Consider the following 14662-nt stretch of genomic DNA (forward strand, 5'->3'; position numbering starts at 1 on the left):
TCAAAGTAGCTGGGCACAGGTCGGAGAGTGAAGCACAACCTGAAGTTTGACTGATTTAAGCGCTGGGCCATATTGAAAAGATCAGGATGTCGGGGCCAGAGAAGAGGGATGGGCTGATGTTCAGCTCACTGCTTTGCAAGATATACTCATTTCTGCACTGATCTGAGGCTGAGGCATGCAACTGATGGGCTGATGGATCACCTGAACTGATGACTGGCTTCATGGCTGTGGACTCAGTTTTGTGAACTTCATTTCTGAATACTACTTTCTTACTTTTATTGTTTGCATGATTTTGTTTTTCTTCTACACATTGGGTGTTTGACCGTCTTCTTTTTAATTGGGTTTCTTTTTTCTGTGGCTGCCTGTAAGGAAGCGAATCTCAAGGTTGTAAACAGTATATACATTAATAAATAAACATACTATTGATTTCTGTCTATCGATTTTCCATTACAAAGCAGAAGAACTTAAAATGGGAAAAAATTGGAACCATGTCTTTGGCAAGAATGTGAAAAACACTTAGCGCTAGTACAGTGACCAAGACTAGTTGCTCCAATCTTTTTTTATAAATTTGTTGTAACTATGGTTTGAGTAACCTGGACTGTGTCATCTGACAGTGTGCAGCAGAGTGACAACAGATCACAGCAGGTAAAAAAGCTTGAACCTTTTTCTTTTTAGAACATGGGTGAAAGAGATGATGAGGTATCTTTAGGAAACAAGTTAAGACTGTATGGCAATACCATTGCATTACATCAATGTTCCAAGTTTGCTTGGTTCAAAAGGTTACATGCCAGCCCATGGCTATCTGCTATGTAAGCTCTTTTCACATTCTGCTTCAATGGTGAATGAAGTTCTGCAAGGCTTGGTGCTGGGCCGGCAAATGTTCACAATATATCTTAACGATCTGGAAGAGGGGGTGGTGTATCACATTCCTAAGTTTGCTGATGATGCCAAATTGAGTGGAAAAGCAAATTATGCAGAGGATTTGAAGTTCCTGCAGAGAGATACACTGGGGGGCCACATTTTTTTTCATTTTTTTCTATACCTAATAAAGTGGCAACTGAGTGTGTGCTCGTGGTCTTCTGCTGCTGTAGCCCATGCACTTAAAGTTTGACGTGTTGTGCGTTCTGCACATCATTGTTGTAATGGTGGCTATTTGAGTTATTGTCACCTTCCTGTTAGCTTGAACCAGACTGAACACTCTCCTTTGACCTTGCTCACTAACAAGGCATTTCTGATCACTGGATGTGTTTTTGTCTTTTGCCACATTCTCTGTAAACTCCAGAGACTGTGCTGTGTGAAAATTCCACGAGATCAGCAGTTTCTGAGATACTCAAACCAACAATCATTCTTTGATCAAGGTCACTTAGATCACATTTCTTCCCCATTCTGATGTTTGGTCTGAACAACAAGTGAACCTCTTGACTATGTTTGCATGCTTTTATGTATTGAGGTGCTGCCACATGAGTGGCTGATTAGATATTTGCATTACTGAGCAAGTGTACCTAATAAAGTGGACACTGAGTGTATATTTAATGAGGTAACCACCACTACTTCCCTCGGTGGAGATTTCCAAAGATTCACTATACTTTGGGAAAAGCAGTTCTTCATCTCTTGCCTATATCTGCTCCCTTGATTCTTGATGCTACGTCTCCTAGTTCTAATCTCACCTACCAGTGAAAACAATTTTCCTTCTTCTATCTTATCTATCCCTTCCATAATTTTATAGACCTCTATATGATTTTACTGGAGTCCAGCCTATACACTGCAGCACACACAAAATGCTGGAGGAACTCAGCAGGCCAGGCAGCATCTATGGAAAAGAATACAGTCGACAGTCGACCCTGATGAAGGGTCTTGGCCCGAGATGTCGACTGTAATTCCAAAACACAAGCTCTCCTCATAGGCTAACTCCCTCATCTTTAAAATCAATCGGATGCACTTCCTCTGCACCACTTCCAACGACAATTAAGGAGACCAGATGTCACACAGTAGTCCTGGTACAGCCTCATCAATACCTTGTACATTTGCAGCATATCCTATCGGTTCTTAAATTCAATCCTTCTGGAAATTCATTGCATTTGCCTTTTTGATAGCTTGTTGCACCTGCAAACTTACCTTTTGCAATTCATGCACAAGCACTCCCAAACCCCCCCCCCCGCTTAACCACATGCTGCTATCTTTCACCATTTAAATAATAATCTCATCCTCCATTATTTCCTTCCCATGCAGATGACCTCACATTTGCCAAAGTTGTATTCCATCTGCCAGACCCTTGCTCACTCACTTATCTACACACTCAGTGGCCACTTTATTAGATACACCTGCTTGTTAATGGAAATATCAAATCCACAAATTACGTGGCAGCAAGTCAATACATAAAAGCCATTGCTTGAGTGGCCATTGTGTGATTGGGACGGTGTTAGAGTGGCAAGTTCAGGTTTTGGCTTACAAAAGCTTTGGCAAGGAGAGGTGGAAGCAGTAGGCAGATTTTTTTTTCTTTAATTTTTCTCTCTTTTTTCTTTCTTATTGCACAATTAGAGCAGTGAAGATGCCATACAGGATAGTGGAATGCTCCTCTTGCTCCTCTAGTATCCCTAACATCTACACCCAGCTGCAGCTTCCTTCAGACCATGTTAAGGAACTGGAGCGGGAGTTGCATGAACTCCGGATCATTCAGGAGTCTGTGAGGTAGACCAACAGGTCACACAGGGCACAGGTAATTGGGAAACTGTCAGGAGGGGCAAAGGGTACAAACAGCCAGGGAAGAATACCCCTTTGGCCATTCTCCTTAACATCAGGTATAGCACTTTGCATACTGTTGGGGGAACGGGTGGGTAATGACTTAGCAGAGGCAAGTCACAGCTCTCAGGTTTCCGGCACAGAGTCTGGCTTTGTGCCTCAGAAGGGAAGTGGAGAGAAGAGGTGAGCTGTTGTGACAGGGAATTCATTGGCTAGGGGAACAGACAGGAGGTTCTGTGAATGAGAACGTGATTGCTGGATGGAAAGTTCCCTCAGGAGTGCCAGAATCAGGGACATCTCGGATCAATAGCATTCTTAAGTGGGAGGGTGAGCAGCAAGAGGTTGTGGTCCACGTCAGCGCCAATGATGTGGGTGGGAAGGGTGAGAGTTCAGGGAGTTAGGTGCTAAGTAGAAGGATATTAACTATATTTAATAGTTTGGTAATATTCGAATAATATTGTAAATATATATTTTTGATTAAGCATTCTTTGTTTAAATAACTCATTATGGGTTATATTTAAAAATACATGAATTGTATATGTCATAATGCTACCATGCAATATGTGCATGCATTGTTTAAAGTAAAAACAAAACTAAGACCGATTCTCCTGGGCTCCTGTCTTTTTCTTGCAATTAAATTTACATTTTAGAGTTACAAAAGATATCAGACAGTACCACGTGCTAGTGAGGGCAGAGAAAGGAAGATCATACAGTTTAACACTTGTCTGAGGAGATGATCCAGGAGGGAGGGCTTTAGATTTTTGGATCATGGGGCTCTCTTCCAGGGAAGCTGGGACAAGGGAAGGAACGGTTTGCACCGGAACTGAAGGGAGACCAGTACATTTGCAGGAAGGTTTGCTAGCACTAAACGGGGAGGGGGGGGGCTTTAAACTAGAGTTACAGGGGGATGGGAACCAGAGCAAATAGTGGAATGGCTGAGTGGCCTGAGTGGCTGTGGCGAAAGATGTTAAGCCTACAAAGAAAGTCAGGAATCAGAAGTTTGAGCATAGTGTGACTAATGTTCTGATTTATGCAACGCTCACAACACGCTGGAGGAACTCAGCAGGTCGGGCAGCATCCGTGGAAAGGATCGGTTGACGTTTCGGGCCAGAACCCTTCGTCAGGACTGTAGAGGGAAGGGGCAGAGGCCCTATAAAGAAGGTGGGGAGAGGGTGGGAAGGACAAGGCTGGTAGGTTCCAGGTGAAAAACCAGTAAGGGGAAAGATAAAGGGATGGGGGAGGGGAGGCAGGGAGGTGATAGGCAGGAAAGGTGAAGAAGGAATAGGGGAAAACACAACGGGTAGTAGAAGGAGGCGGAACCATGAGGGAAGTGATAGGCAGCTGGGGGAGGGGGCAGAGTGACACAGGGATAGGGGAAGGGAGGGGGAGGGAATTACCGGAAGTTGGAGAATTCTATATTCATACCAAGGGGCTGGAGACTACCTAGATGGTATATGAGGTGTTGCTCCTCCAACCTGAGTTTAGCCTCATCATGGCAGTAGAGGAGGCCATGTATGGACATATCTGAATGGGAGTGGGAAGCAGAGTTGAAGTGGGTGGCTACTAGGAGATCCTGTCTGTTTTGGTGGACGGAGCGGAGGTGCTCGACGAAGTGATCTCCCAATCTGCGTCGGGTTTCACCGATGTACAGGAGGCCGCACCGGGAGCACCGGATGCAATAGATGACCCCAACAGACTCACAAGTGAAGTGTTGTCTCACCTGGAAGGACTGTTTGGGGCCCTGAATGGTGGCAAGAGAGGAGGTGTAGGGACAGGTGTAGCACTTGCGCTTACAGGGATAAGTGCCAGGTGGGAGATCTGTGGGGAGGGACGTGTGGACCAGGGAGTCGCGGAGGGACCAATCCCTGCGGAAAGCGGAGAGGGGTGGAGAGGGAAAGATGTGCTTGGTGGTGGGGTCCTGTTGAAGGTGGCGGAAGTTGCGGAGGATAACGTGCTGGATCCGGAGGCCGTTGGGGTGGTAGGTGAGGACAAGGGGAACTCTGTCCCTGTTGTGGTGGCGGGAGGATGGGGTGAGAGCCAAAGTGCGGGAAATGGAGGAGATGCGGGTGAGGGCATCATTGATGACAGCAGAAGGGAAACCATGATCCTTAAAGAAAGAGGACATTTGAGATGTCCTGGAACGGAAAACCTCATCCTCGGAGCAGATGCGGTGGAGACAGAGGAACTAGGAATAGGGAATGGCATTTTTGCATGTGGTGGGGTGGGAAGAGGTACAGTTGAGGTAGTTATGAGAGTCAGTGGGCTTGTAGAAGATGTCAGTGGACAGTCTGTCTCCAGAGTTGGAGACCGAGAGATCGAGAAAGGGGAGAGAATTTCACCTGGAGCCTTCTCCTTCCCACCCTCCCCCCACCTTATTTATAGGGCCTCTGCCCCTTCCCTCTACAGTCCTGACGAAGGACTGTGTTCTGATTTAGGTATGTTTCCATGCAAGGAGTATTGTAGGAAAGGCAAATGAGCTTAGGACATGGACCACCATGTGGAATTCTGACATTGCAGCCATTAGTGAAACTTGGTTGCAGAAGGGGCAGGTCTGGCAGCTCAGTATTCCAGGGTTCCTTTGTTTTATATGCGATAGAGTAGGAGTGATTAAAGGGGTGTAGGGGTGGGTGTATTGCTGATAAGGGAGTTAGGGAAAATTTCACAGCAGTGCTCTATTAGGACACACTGAAAAGTTCATCTAGTGAGGCTTGGTGGATAGAACGAAGGAACAGGAAAGGGATGACCACCTTAACAGTATTATATTAGAGACCAATTTATAGTCCATGGGAGTTAGAGGAGCATATTTGTAGAGAGATTGCAGACTGTTGCAAGAAACATTAGGTTATGATAGTACGCGATTTTAACTTTCCATGCATTTACTGGGACTCCCATACTGTAAAAGGGTTGGCTGGAAAAAAAGCTTATCAAATATGTTCAGGAAAGTTTCTGTAATCAGTACACACAGCTGGAATAAATGGGCTGAAAAAAGGTAGATGGAATTCAATGTAGAAAAATGTGAAAAGCTGCACTTTGGGAGGATAAACTAGGGCAGGACTGTCACATGAGTGGTAGAGCACTGAGGAATGTGGTAGAACAGAGGGATCTGGGAATACAGGTCCATGATTTATTGAATGTTGTGTCACAGATAGAGAGAAAGTCATAAACAGAGCTTTTGGCACGTTGGCCTTCATAAATCAAAACATTGAGTGAAGAGTTGGGATGTTCTGTTGAAGTTGTATGAGAAGTAGGTGCGGCCTAATTTGGACTACTGTATGTACTTCTGGTCTCCTACCTAAAGGAAAGGTATCAATAAGATTGAAAGAGTACAGAGAAAAGGATGAGGACCTGAGTTATAGGAAGAGGTTGAATAGGTTAGAACTTCATTCCCTAGAGTGAAGAAAAATGGGAGATTTGATAGACCTATACAAAATGATGTGCGATACAGATGGGGTAGATGCAAGCAGGCTTTTCCCACTGAGGTTTGGTGAGACTAGAACTAGAGGTCATGGGTTAAGATTGAAAGGTGAAATATTTAAGGGGAACATCAGGGGGAATTGTTTTACTCGGAGGGTAGTGACAGTATGGAACAAGATGCCGATGCGACTGCTGGATGTAGGTTCCATTTCAACATTTAAGAGAAATTTGAATAGGCACATGGATGGAAGGGTATAGAGGGCTATGGTCCAGGTGCAGGTCGATAGGACTAGGCAGATTAAGAGTTGGGCACAGACTAGATGGGCCAAAGGGCCCATTTCTAAGCTGTGTTGTTCTATGACTCAGAAAAACTATTCAGACATGGTCAAGAGATTCAGTTGTTCAGAACAAACATCAGAATGGGAAAGAAATGCAATCTGAGTGACTTCGACCATAGAATTATTGTTGCTGCCACACAGGATACTTCGAACATCTCAGAAAGTGCTGGTTTCCTGCGATTTTCATGCACAACAGTCTCTGGAGTTTATGGAGAATGGTGCGATGAACAAAAGCATCTGGTGAGTGGCAGTTCTGTGAATGAAAGCTCCTTGTTAATCAGAGAGTTCAGTGGAGAATGGCCACCAGTTCAAGTTGGCAAGAAGACCTATTAGCTCAATTAACTCAATTATTTATTTATTGAGATACACTGCAGAATAAACCCTTCCGGCCCTTTGAGCCGTGCAGCCCTGCTATCCTGCATTTAACACTAGCCTAATCACGGGACAATTTACAATGACCAATTAACCTACCAATCGGTAGGTGTAGGAAACTGGCGCACCTGGAGGTATCCCGTGCAGTTACGATGAAAACATACAAACGCCATACAAACGAGGTGGGAATTGAACCCAGGTCGCAGGCACTGTAAAGTGTTGTGCTAACCACTACATTACTATGCCACAGACACAGTTAAACAGATGTTTTGCATAGTGGGGACATTAAACATTATGGGTAAGGATTAACTAACGGCAGATGTGGGGAGCTGAGTCCACAGCCAGATCAGCCATGATCTTATTGAATGGTGGAGCAAGCTTGATGGGTCAGGAGGCCTAATCTCTCTCCTATTTCTTACGTTTGTCCTGAATGGTCGCAGAACGATAAGGAACTAATACAGATTGCAGAATACAACCAAAACCATAAGCACACTTGAATTTTCAGTAGGTTTTCATGTAAAATTCCTGCATACAACCTTGTTACTTCACGAATGACTAACATACAGGGTAGGGCAAATGACAACAAGTCTTTTAATTTGCTGTTTAACCCATTGACTTGAGTGAAATATATGGATTGCAGTGTGTTTTCAGAAGTAAAAATCAACATGAATGTAAATCACACATGCTTGGCATTATTTGCACCATCCTGTACCCATTATGTGACAAATAGATCCAACAATACGTTAATAATCACATTTACAACTTTATTAAAAGTAAGTAGAGGAGGAAATCTTACAGTTTGCATATTACATCACAACTAAGTGAAATTATAAGGGTGGTTTGGCTAGGTATTCGGATACAGAGGGAGAGGTTATGCGTAGAAGGGATGTGCTGTAAGAATTGTGCTGAGGGGTGTTCTTTCAGAAAGACTAAACCTTCGGACCAAGGAAGCATTTGGAGGGCTGTGATGCGGTGGAGATTAGTGCCACTATTAGTAGGTCTCTTGGGTGTTACTGACTTGAGGAACAGGCCACTCAGATGGCTGTAAAGAGGGAAATGGGCAGAGTGGGACCAGGGAATCAGAGTATTGATGGACTGAAAAGTCAGGATGACTGAAGTTTGGGGAGCTGGGCTTGGTAGGATTTGATGGTGGTAGGATTCTGGAGTTGAGGTGACGATCAAACGACTTCTCACAGAAGGAGACCAGTCTGCCCAACAGTGTACGTTAGTTCTCAACAGAGAAACCCCATCAGTTCCATTCCCCTGTAGACATGTAACACTTATGTCTTTTACTCTGTTTGTCAACCTGACCTAAGATCATGAGGCTCACAAGCCTATTAGACCATTTTTTCGATTCATAATCTATATTTGGAAGAATTTACAGCAGCCCATTAACTCAAAATTATACTTTGTATGTGGGAGGAAAGCAGAGCACCAATACATTCACGAGAAGTTTCAAGCTCCACACAGAGAGCATCAAAGGCCGAAACCGAACTTGGAGAGCTTACTGGTGTATCACCCTGTCACTCACTGAGGTGTACATGGGTGAAATTACTTTGGGTAAATCCTGACATTCTGGAGTAACATGGAAAAATCCAGAACTAATTTTTAATTGTGCTTCAAGCAAGTGAAGTCAAATTTCAATTGCCAACTCTGGACAGAATTACAGTATTATGCAATTGAGACCCAAAGGATAGCAACCAACTCCTTTCCCTCATGAAAGCCAGCAGTGTTTGTCACCAGCAGCATTCATCCAGGAGGGAGGAAACAGACCAACTAATCTCTCCCTCCTAAGCCAGAATCAAGACAGATGAACATAGCCCGTGACTGGATAATATTGGTGGATGTCAAAAAAAACTCATCTTTCCTCTGGAAATTGTTATCACCAACCTTAGGCCAGATTTGGTTGTCTGGTCCAAATCCTTACAGATCATCTACATCGTGGAACTCAGTCCCATGGGAGGACTAAAGCTTAAGAAGCACAGGAGCGCAAGAGATGACGCTATGCAGTTCTAGCAGCTGAGGCTCAGCGATGGGGTGGAAAACCAAAGTTAGTCTTGTGGAAGTGGGTTGCAGGGGATTTATAGCCACATCACCGTCAAATTGCTGAAGGAGCTAGGGATCCACGGTCAGACTGTACTGCAAACCGTCACAACCACATCAGAGTCGGTGGAAAGAAGCAGTCAATGGCTTTGGATCAAGCGAAAAGACCTCTCCTGGGCTCCAAGATAGCATCAAGAGAGTGGGAGGACACAACCGGGGTGGGGGGGGTGGTGACTCTGGGATGTCAGAAGTCATCGTCAAGCCCTCCAGAGATGTAGTGGGCAAATCGATGGAAGATCGAAAAAGGAGGGTGCCCACTTGAAAACCCCTGTGTGTCAGCCCTGTGCCACTCCCAAAATCAAAGTGGTCTTGCACAAGTGCTCACGACCTATTGGCAGGAGGGATATTAACATCTTATCCTGTATTTTTTTAGATTTTTCAAATTTTATTTTCTATGCCATAGTATTTACTGAGCTACTTACTATTGTCCTCTGAGCATCACCTCAGGAAACTTTGCTGTCTACATTTGATAATCAAGTGAAGTCTACCGACATATGCACGTATGGTGAGGTACAGGAAACTGACTTGCTGCAGCACCATAAGCACGCTGATTCAGAATGCAAACACATATAGCTTGAAATGTGCAGTGAACCATCAAACAGTACAAAAACATTGTTTCAATAACAATTGTGGCTAAAAGAGAAGACTTTTAGTATGTTTCTCCAAGAAGGTTTCTGATCTTTTAAATCGTCATTGAAGATCTGTTCAGACCTCTTTCACTGTCCTCCCATTCGAATATCCACAGTTGCTGCTAAACTAGCAAAAGCTTAAATTCCTCCCATTAGCAAAAAATATATACACAAAGAATAAAAATTAGAAACTTTAACAGTGTCAGCACATTGCAGTAGTTGAAAAGGATAATAGAGTCTCACTATCTGTTGCCTTCAGACACTTAAGCATTGTTTGATTGGAAAACAGCGTGAATGAAGCTGATTCAAAATTAGAATTGAAATGAAATGGTTTCTGGCATACTCACAGAACTGAGAGATAGGCACATCTGGTAACTGTGCACTTCCTCCCTTTGCATTCAGTTTCTGGATCTGTGACGGAGGGACGGGTTTGTAGGACTGGCCTGTAGCTCTGTACATAGCTTGAACCCACAACACTCGGTCCTGCTCATCATCGCTTGCAAACACAACAGTGTCACCTTCTTTCACTGCATTAAAGAATGCCCGACCACCATTAAGGCCTGTAAGTAAAATGCAATAATGAGGCAATGCATTAATTTTGTACATACAGCTCCTGTCTAAAACGTTAACTCTTCAAATTCTTCTGGACTTGGGATTTGTTTAATTTCCATTTCCTGCATCCTTTTTAATTCAAGAAAACATAGTAATTTAAGGATAATTTGTCCAGTGCATTGCACACCCTCAGCACATTCACTGCAAATAAGCTTTCCACTGCTTAATCCTTCATTCACAGAATGAAGCACACTCTATCTGTTCAGTTAGAAGGTTATGCAATTAACTCCCAATATGGGAACTTTAACATGAAAATCCAGGGGGATGCTTCTGTGTAGTGCTGAGGAAGAACTGCACTCCCAGAGGTGCTGTCTTTCTGAGGTGATGTTGTGAGAGAAGTCCAATCTTCACTCTTAGAGATCCAATACATCTACTCTGAAGAGGATCAGGAGATCTTTTCTCTTCAGCCACTTTGCTACTTGTAGAAGCCTGTGAAGCACGAACAGGCTACTCTGTATTCCATATTATAATGATGATGATGATGTCGACTCAGACCTGAGGCCAGCGCCGGGCATTTTCATGCCTTACAATATTATAATACTGGGGCTATAAATGTAAGTTGTTCTCCAACACAATATGTTGGCTGAAATTTCTTGAGTAGTTTTTACCTGTTTTGTCATTGTGTTAAAAATTTGATTGTGAGCAGTTTTAAGTTTACTTAAGCTTATCATAATTGTTTAAGTGAACTATGATTATTTTTCCTCACTTAGTAGGTAAAGTGACTGATTTTATTCCCTTACTCACCCTACATTTAACAGCAGAGGCCTGCTAAAACTTGGCAATGTAATCAGATAAAAAACTGATTTAACACTCAGTAGTCCAGAGAATGTTTTATTAACGGAAGGATTTAACCCCACTTTAGAAACATTTGTCATTACTATGACATTTTTATACTTTTTGACAGTGCTGTCCAACTAATGATAACTCAGCAACTGTCTCCCTACTGGCCACCTCCAACTCACACTCCCAACTACTTTAGCAATTGAAAACAATATGCAGCTTTGATGAGAAACATCACAAAATGTACCACTTATATTTCTTTGTTGTACAGAACGCAATTGTACAGATCCAAAAACAGCAGCAGCAAACAAAACGTGTGAAGCTGCTGAAGGTAGCAAATTTGCACTTTGCCACAGAAAAAGCACAGACCAACTGTGATCCACATGCCTCTTACACCAAGAAAAACACTTCAGAAAGCAGAATCTCCAGTGGATTCTACCCCCTTCTATTGCAATGAAACATTCTTATTCACAAGCACAAATTAGTCAATTGTTTTTTTCCTCTGACAGCGATACCTGGCTGTGGCTCTGTGTAGTCCACTGTGTATCCTTCCAGCTGCATTAACTCCTGGGGCTCAGATTTCTTTTCTCTGTAGCTGCACATGGCAAATGTGTATTGGCTAACCTGAAACAATAAGCAACACAAATTTAGCCTCAAGGACACCAGCTCCCTTAAGAACAGAAAACAGCACAAAAATAATACAAGAACATTTTCTCATTTGCAGTATTATACTGAATAATTACAATGTGCATGTTTATCTCCTTTGATTAAATGCTTTGATTGGCAGAGTTGAAATGCAAAGGTATTACATGTTCTTTCATTCACACAAAAGTTTTAGGAATTTCTGCATCCAGATCATCCTTTTACACAAACGATTCCCTCTCCCTCCTGATGGTATATTGTATTCCTCATACTTTATTGTGAAACAGTGAATTATTATTCCTCGGGTACTAGCGTTAATTCATGCTGATCCTCATTTCTAGCATGATGCAGAATGGCAAGATAGATTCCAAAAGTCAAAGTAAATTTGTTATCGAAGTACATATATGAAATCATATAAACCCTGGGATTCATTTTCTTGCTGGCATACTCAAAAGATCCATAGTAGAATAATAATCATAATAGAATCAATAGGCAAACAAGAGAAAACCTGCAGATGCTGGAAATCAAAGTAATACACACAAAATGCTGGAAGAACTCAGCAGGCCAGGCAGCATCCATGGAAAAGAGTAAACAGTCGATGTTTTGGGCCAAGACCCTTCATCAGAACTGCCCTGATGAAGGGTCTCAGCCCAAAACGCCAACAGTTTATTTTTTTTTTCCATAAATGCTGCCTAGGCTGCTGAGTTCCTCCAGCATTTTGTGTGTATTACATAGAATCAATGGGAGAAGTATAAGAAACTGACACTGAAGTAAAAGATCTCTCATGATCAAATGATGGATGAAACATGAAGTCTGACTAATACTCCTGATTCTACATGTTTGCATTCTTAAAAGATGAAGCACAGAGTGTCTCTCCTTCAACTCATTCTTCCCCTTGGTGCAGGGTTATCAGTGAATTGAAACAAAAGGCACTGGAACAGTCAACAGGGCAGGAAGAATCTGATATGCTCATGACTGTGTTGAAATTATTTTGTTGCTCATGAATCAAACAGAATAGAAAAAAAACACCTAATATGTTCATCTTTTCCAAAAATTCCAAGATAATTGCAAAATCATAAGACAACCTTGGAAGAAAAGATGCATTTAACTGAACAGCAGCTTACCATAATCTCTTCCAGGGTTGTTAGCGATAAGCAGTAAATATCAGCTTTGCCACCAATGCCCACATCCCAAGAATTGAATAAGAAAGCTAACCTGAACGAGGACAAAATATCTCTTCTTCCACCTCTTCCAAACCTTTTGCCCAAATGCATATAGGTATCTGCAAATTGAGAAACATGATTTACTCCATATAGACAACAACCCTTTTTGATGTGGTAAATAATAAACATTTTTTTCTCCAGGTACTTGTTTATGTCAAGGAGATGGTCAGACGGAGATTTCAGAAGATTCAAGGGATTACTCAATGATGTGAGCTACAATGGTGCCAGGCCCAGCGATCAATCTGGAAAAACCTGGTTAATCTGCATCAGGTACTGACTGCGTGCCCCAGTCATTTGGAGGCAAAGCTAATTTGCAGAGTGTTCTTACTCTGTCAAGACAATAGGAGGAAAGTCATACAATTGTCAATGAGATCGTCATTAATTTTTTTACTTTGATGTCTACTTTGTGCAAAACATGATTTTTTTCAAAGTGTTAATTTGTAAATAGGGATAGTGTTTTGCACAGAACACACAAAATAATGGGAACTAACATCTTAAGGAAAGGATGGCAGAGGAGCAAATTATGAGTCAAGAAATATTGGATGGAAGTATCACATTATCATTACATACATGGCAAAATCTTACAAAAATAGAAAAACAGAGACAAAATCATTTTAGAATGCCCTTCACACTTCCACTATCATTGCAGTACGTTATATTTCAAACCTATTATTGAAATGCTTGAAAAATACAGAGCATTACTAAATGACAATAAAAGAGGACTGCGTGTCCTCGCAATCTAAATCTAATCTAAGCTTTAATTATTGTTCCATCTCTTTTTCTGGTGGCTTCCGTTGTCTTGGCTCAAGTCAACCCACAATGGGTAAGATACTGTAAGCATGGGCAATCGACTAGTTCTTACAATGGGCTGGATTGTGCTTGTATTCAGACTTCACACTATTCCCATAACCACATGACCCTTTTAGTGCTCCTGCGGGTCATATCAAGCTACCACAGCTATCCTGCAAAGTAGCCTGATATGAGGTTTCAGGTGAATCTTGAGGCCCTGGCTTGGACCTCTTCACTAACCTTTGACAGCCTGCTGATAAAGGCCCCTTTAACTGTTCTTCAGTATGTAGGATGATCAGTGATACTGCTTTAAACTTGCTTGTTAGGGAAATTAAAGAATAAAGCATTAATATTCAATAAAATAGGGAAACAATTTTTTTTCCAATCCAGGCTGAATGAAGTTATGCTGCACAAGCCAACCATGGCTCATTTAACGACGTCGAGGCAGGTACAAAATGTATCCTATTTTGTATCAAGTTCTCCAGATCAGTATGATTGAGCTCTGCCCTTGCACTAAGTCAAGGGTAGTGGATGTCTTATCTGAGCCTTTTCTTGAGATTTTCACTATAACAGAACTTATTGCAATTCTCCCCATGTAAAATGTAAATCACTACTAATTGGTGCTCCGTTTGGAGTTTGCAAAGACTACTTTGTTACAAGCCTCATTATGATCTCGGTATAAACATGGACAAAGAAGTTGGATCCTTGGCACGATACCCGAGTTTCATGCTTTCTTGGGCAAGTTTCACATATAGGCGATTTTTTAAAATTGAGTCCAACGGAAAGCACAAGGAATACTGAGAGCTGATGCAACAAAAGTACTTGTGTTTGTGGGAGGCCAATCACTTCAGCACCAGGGCAATGCAAAGGGAGGTTATTAGGTAGTGTCCTATAACAAACCATTTTCAGTTGGCTAGTATTTTCTCTCCATCACTTAGTCAGAAGTGGGATTATTCAATAAGAACTGCAGGACATCTAGACTGTATCTCACATAATGAAGCAATCCATGTTAGGCATCAAA

At 42.3% G+C, this 14662-nt stretch overlaps 1 protein-coding gene across 10 annotated transcripts in view; it reads right to left on the bottom strand.

Annotated features, from left to right (window-relative positions):
* The window catches only part of cadps2 (Ca++-dependent secretion activator 2), a 725177-nt gene that overhangs the window by 241927 nt on the left and 468588 nt on the right, over positions 1-14662 (bottom strand). For all 10 annotated transcript variants that reach the window (XM_063058146.1, XM_063058145.1, XM_063058142.1 and 7 more), the window contains exons 9-11: positions 12845-12911; positions 11503-11611; positions 9943-10155 (exon numbers count right to left, since the gene is read on the bottom strand). In XM_063058146.1, the coding sequence (XP_062914216.1) occupies positions 9943-10155; positions 11503-11611; positions 12845-12911 (389 nt within the window). The remainder of the gene's footprint in view (positions 1-9942; positions 10156-11502; positions 11612-12844; positions 12912-14662) is intronic.

Source organism: Mobula hypostoma, chromosome 9, assembly GCF_963921235.1.
Source record: "Mobula hypostoma chromosome 9, sMobHyp1.1, whole genome shotgun sequence".
NCBI lineage: Eukaryota > Metazoa > Chordata > Chondrichthyes > Myliobatiformes > Myliobatidae > Mobula > Mobula hypostoma.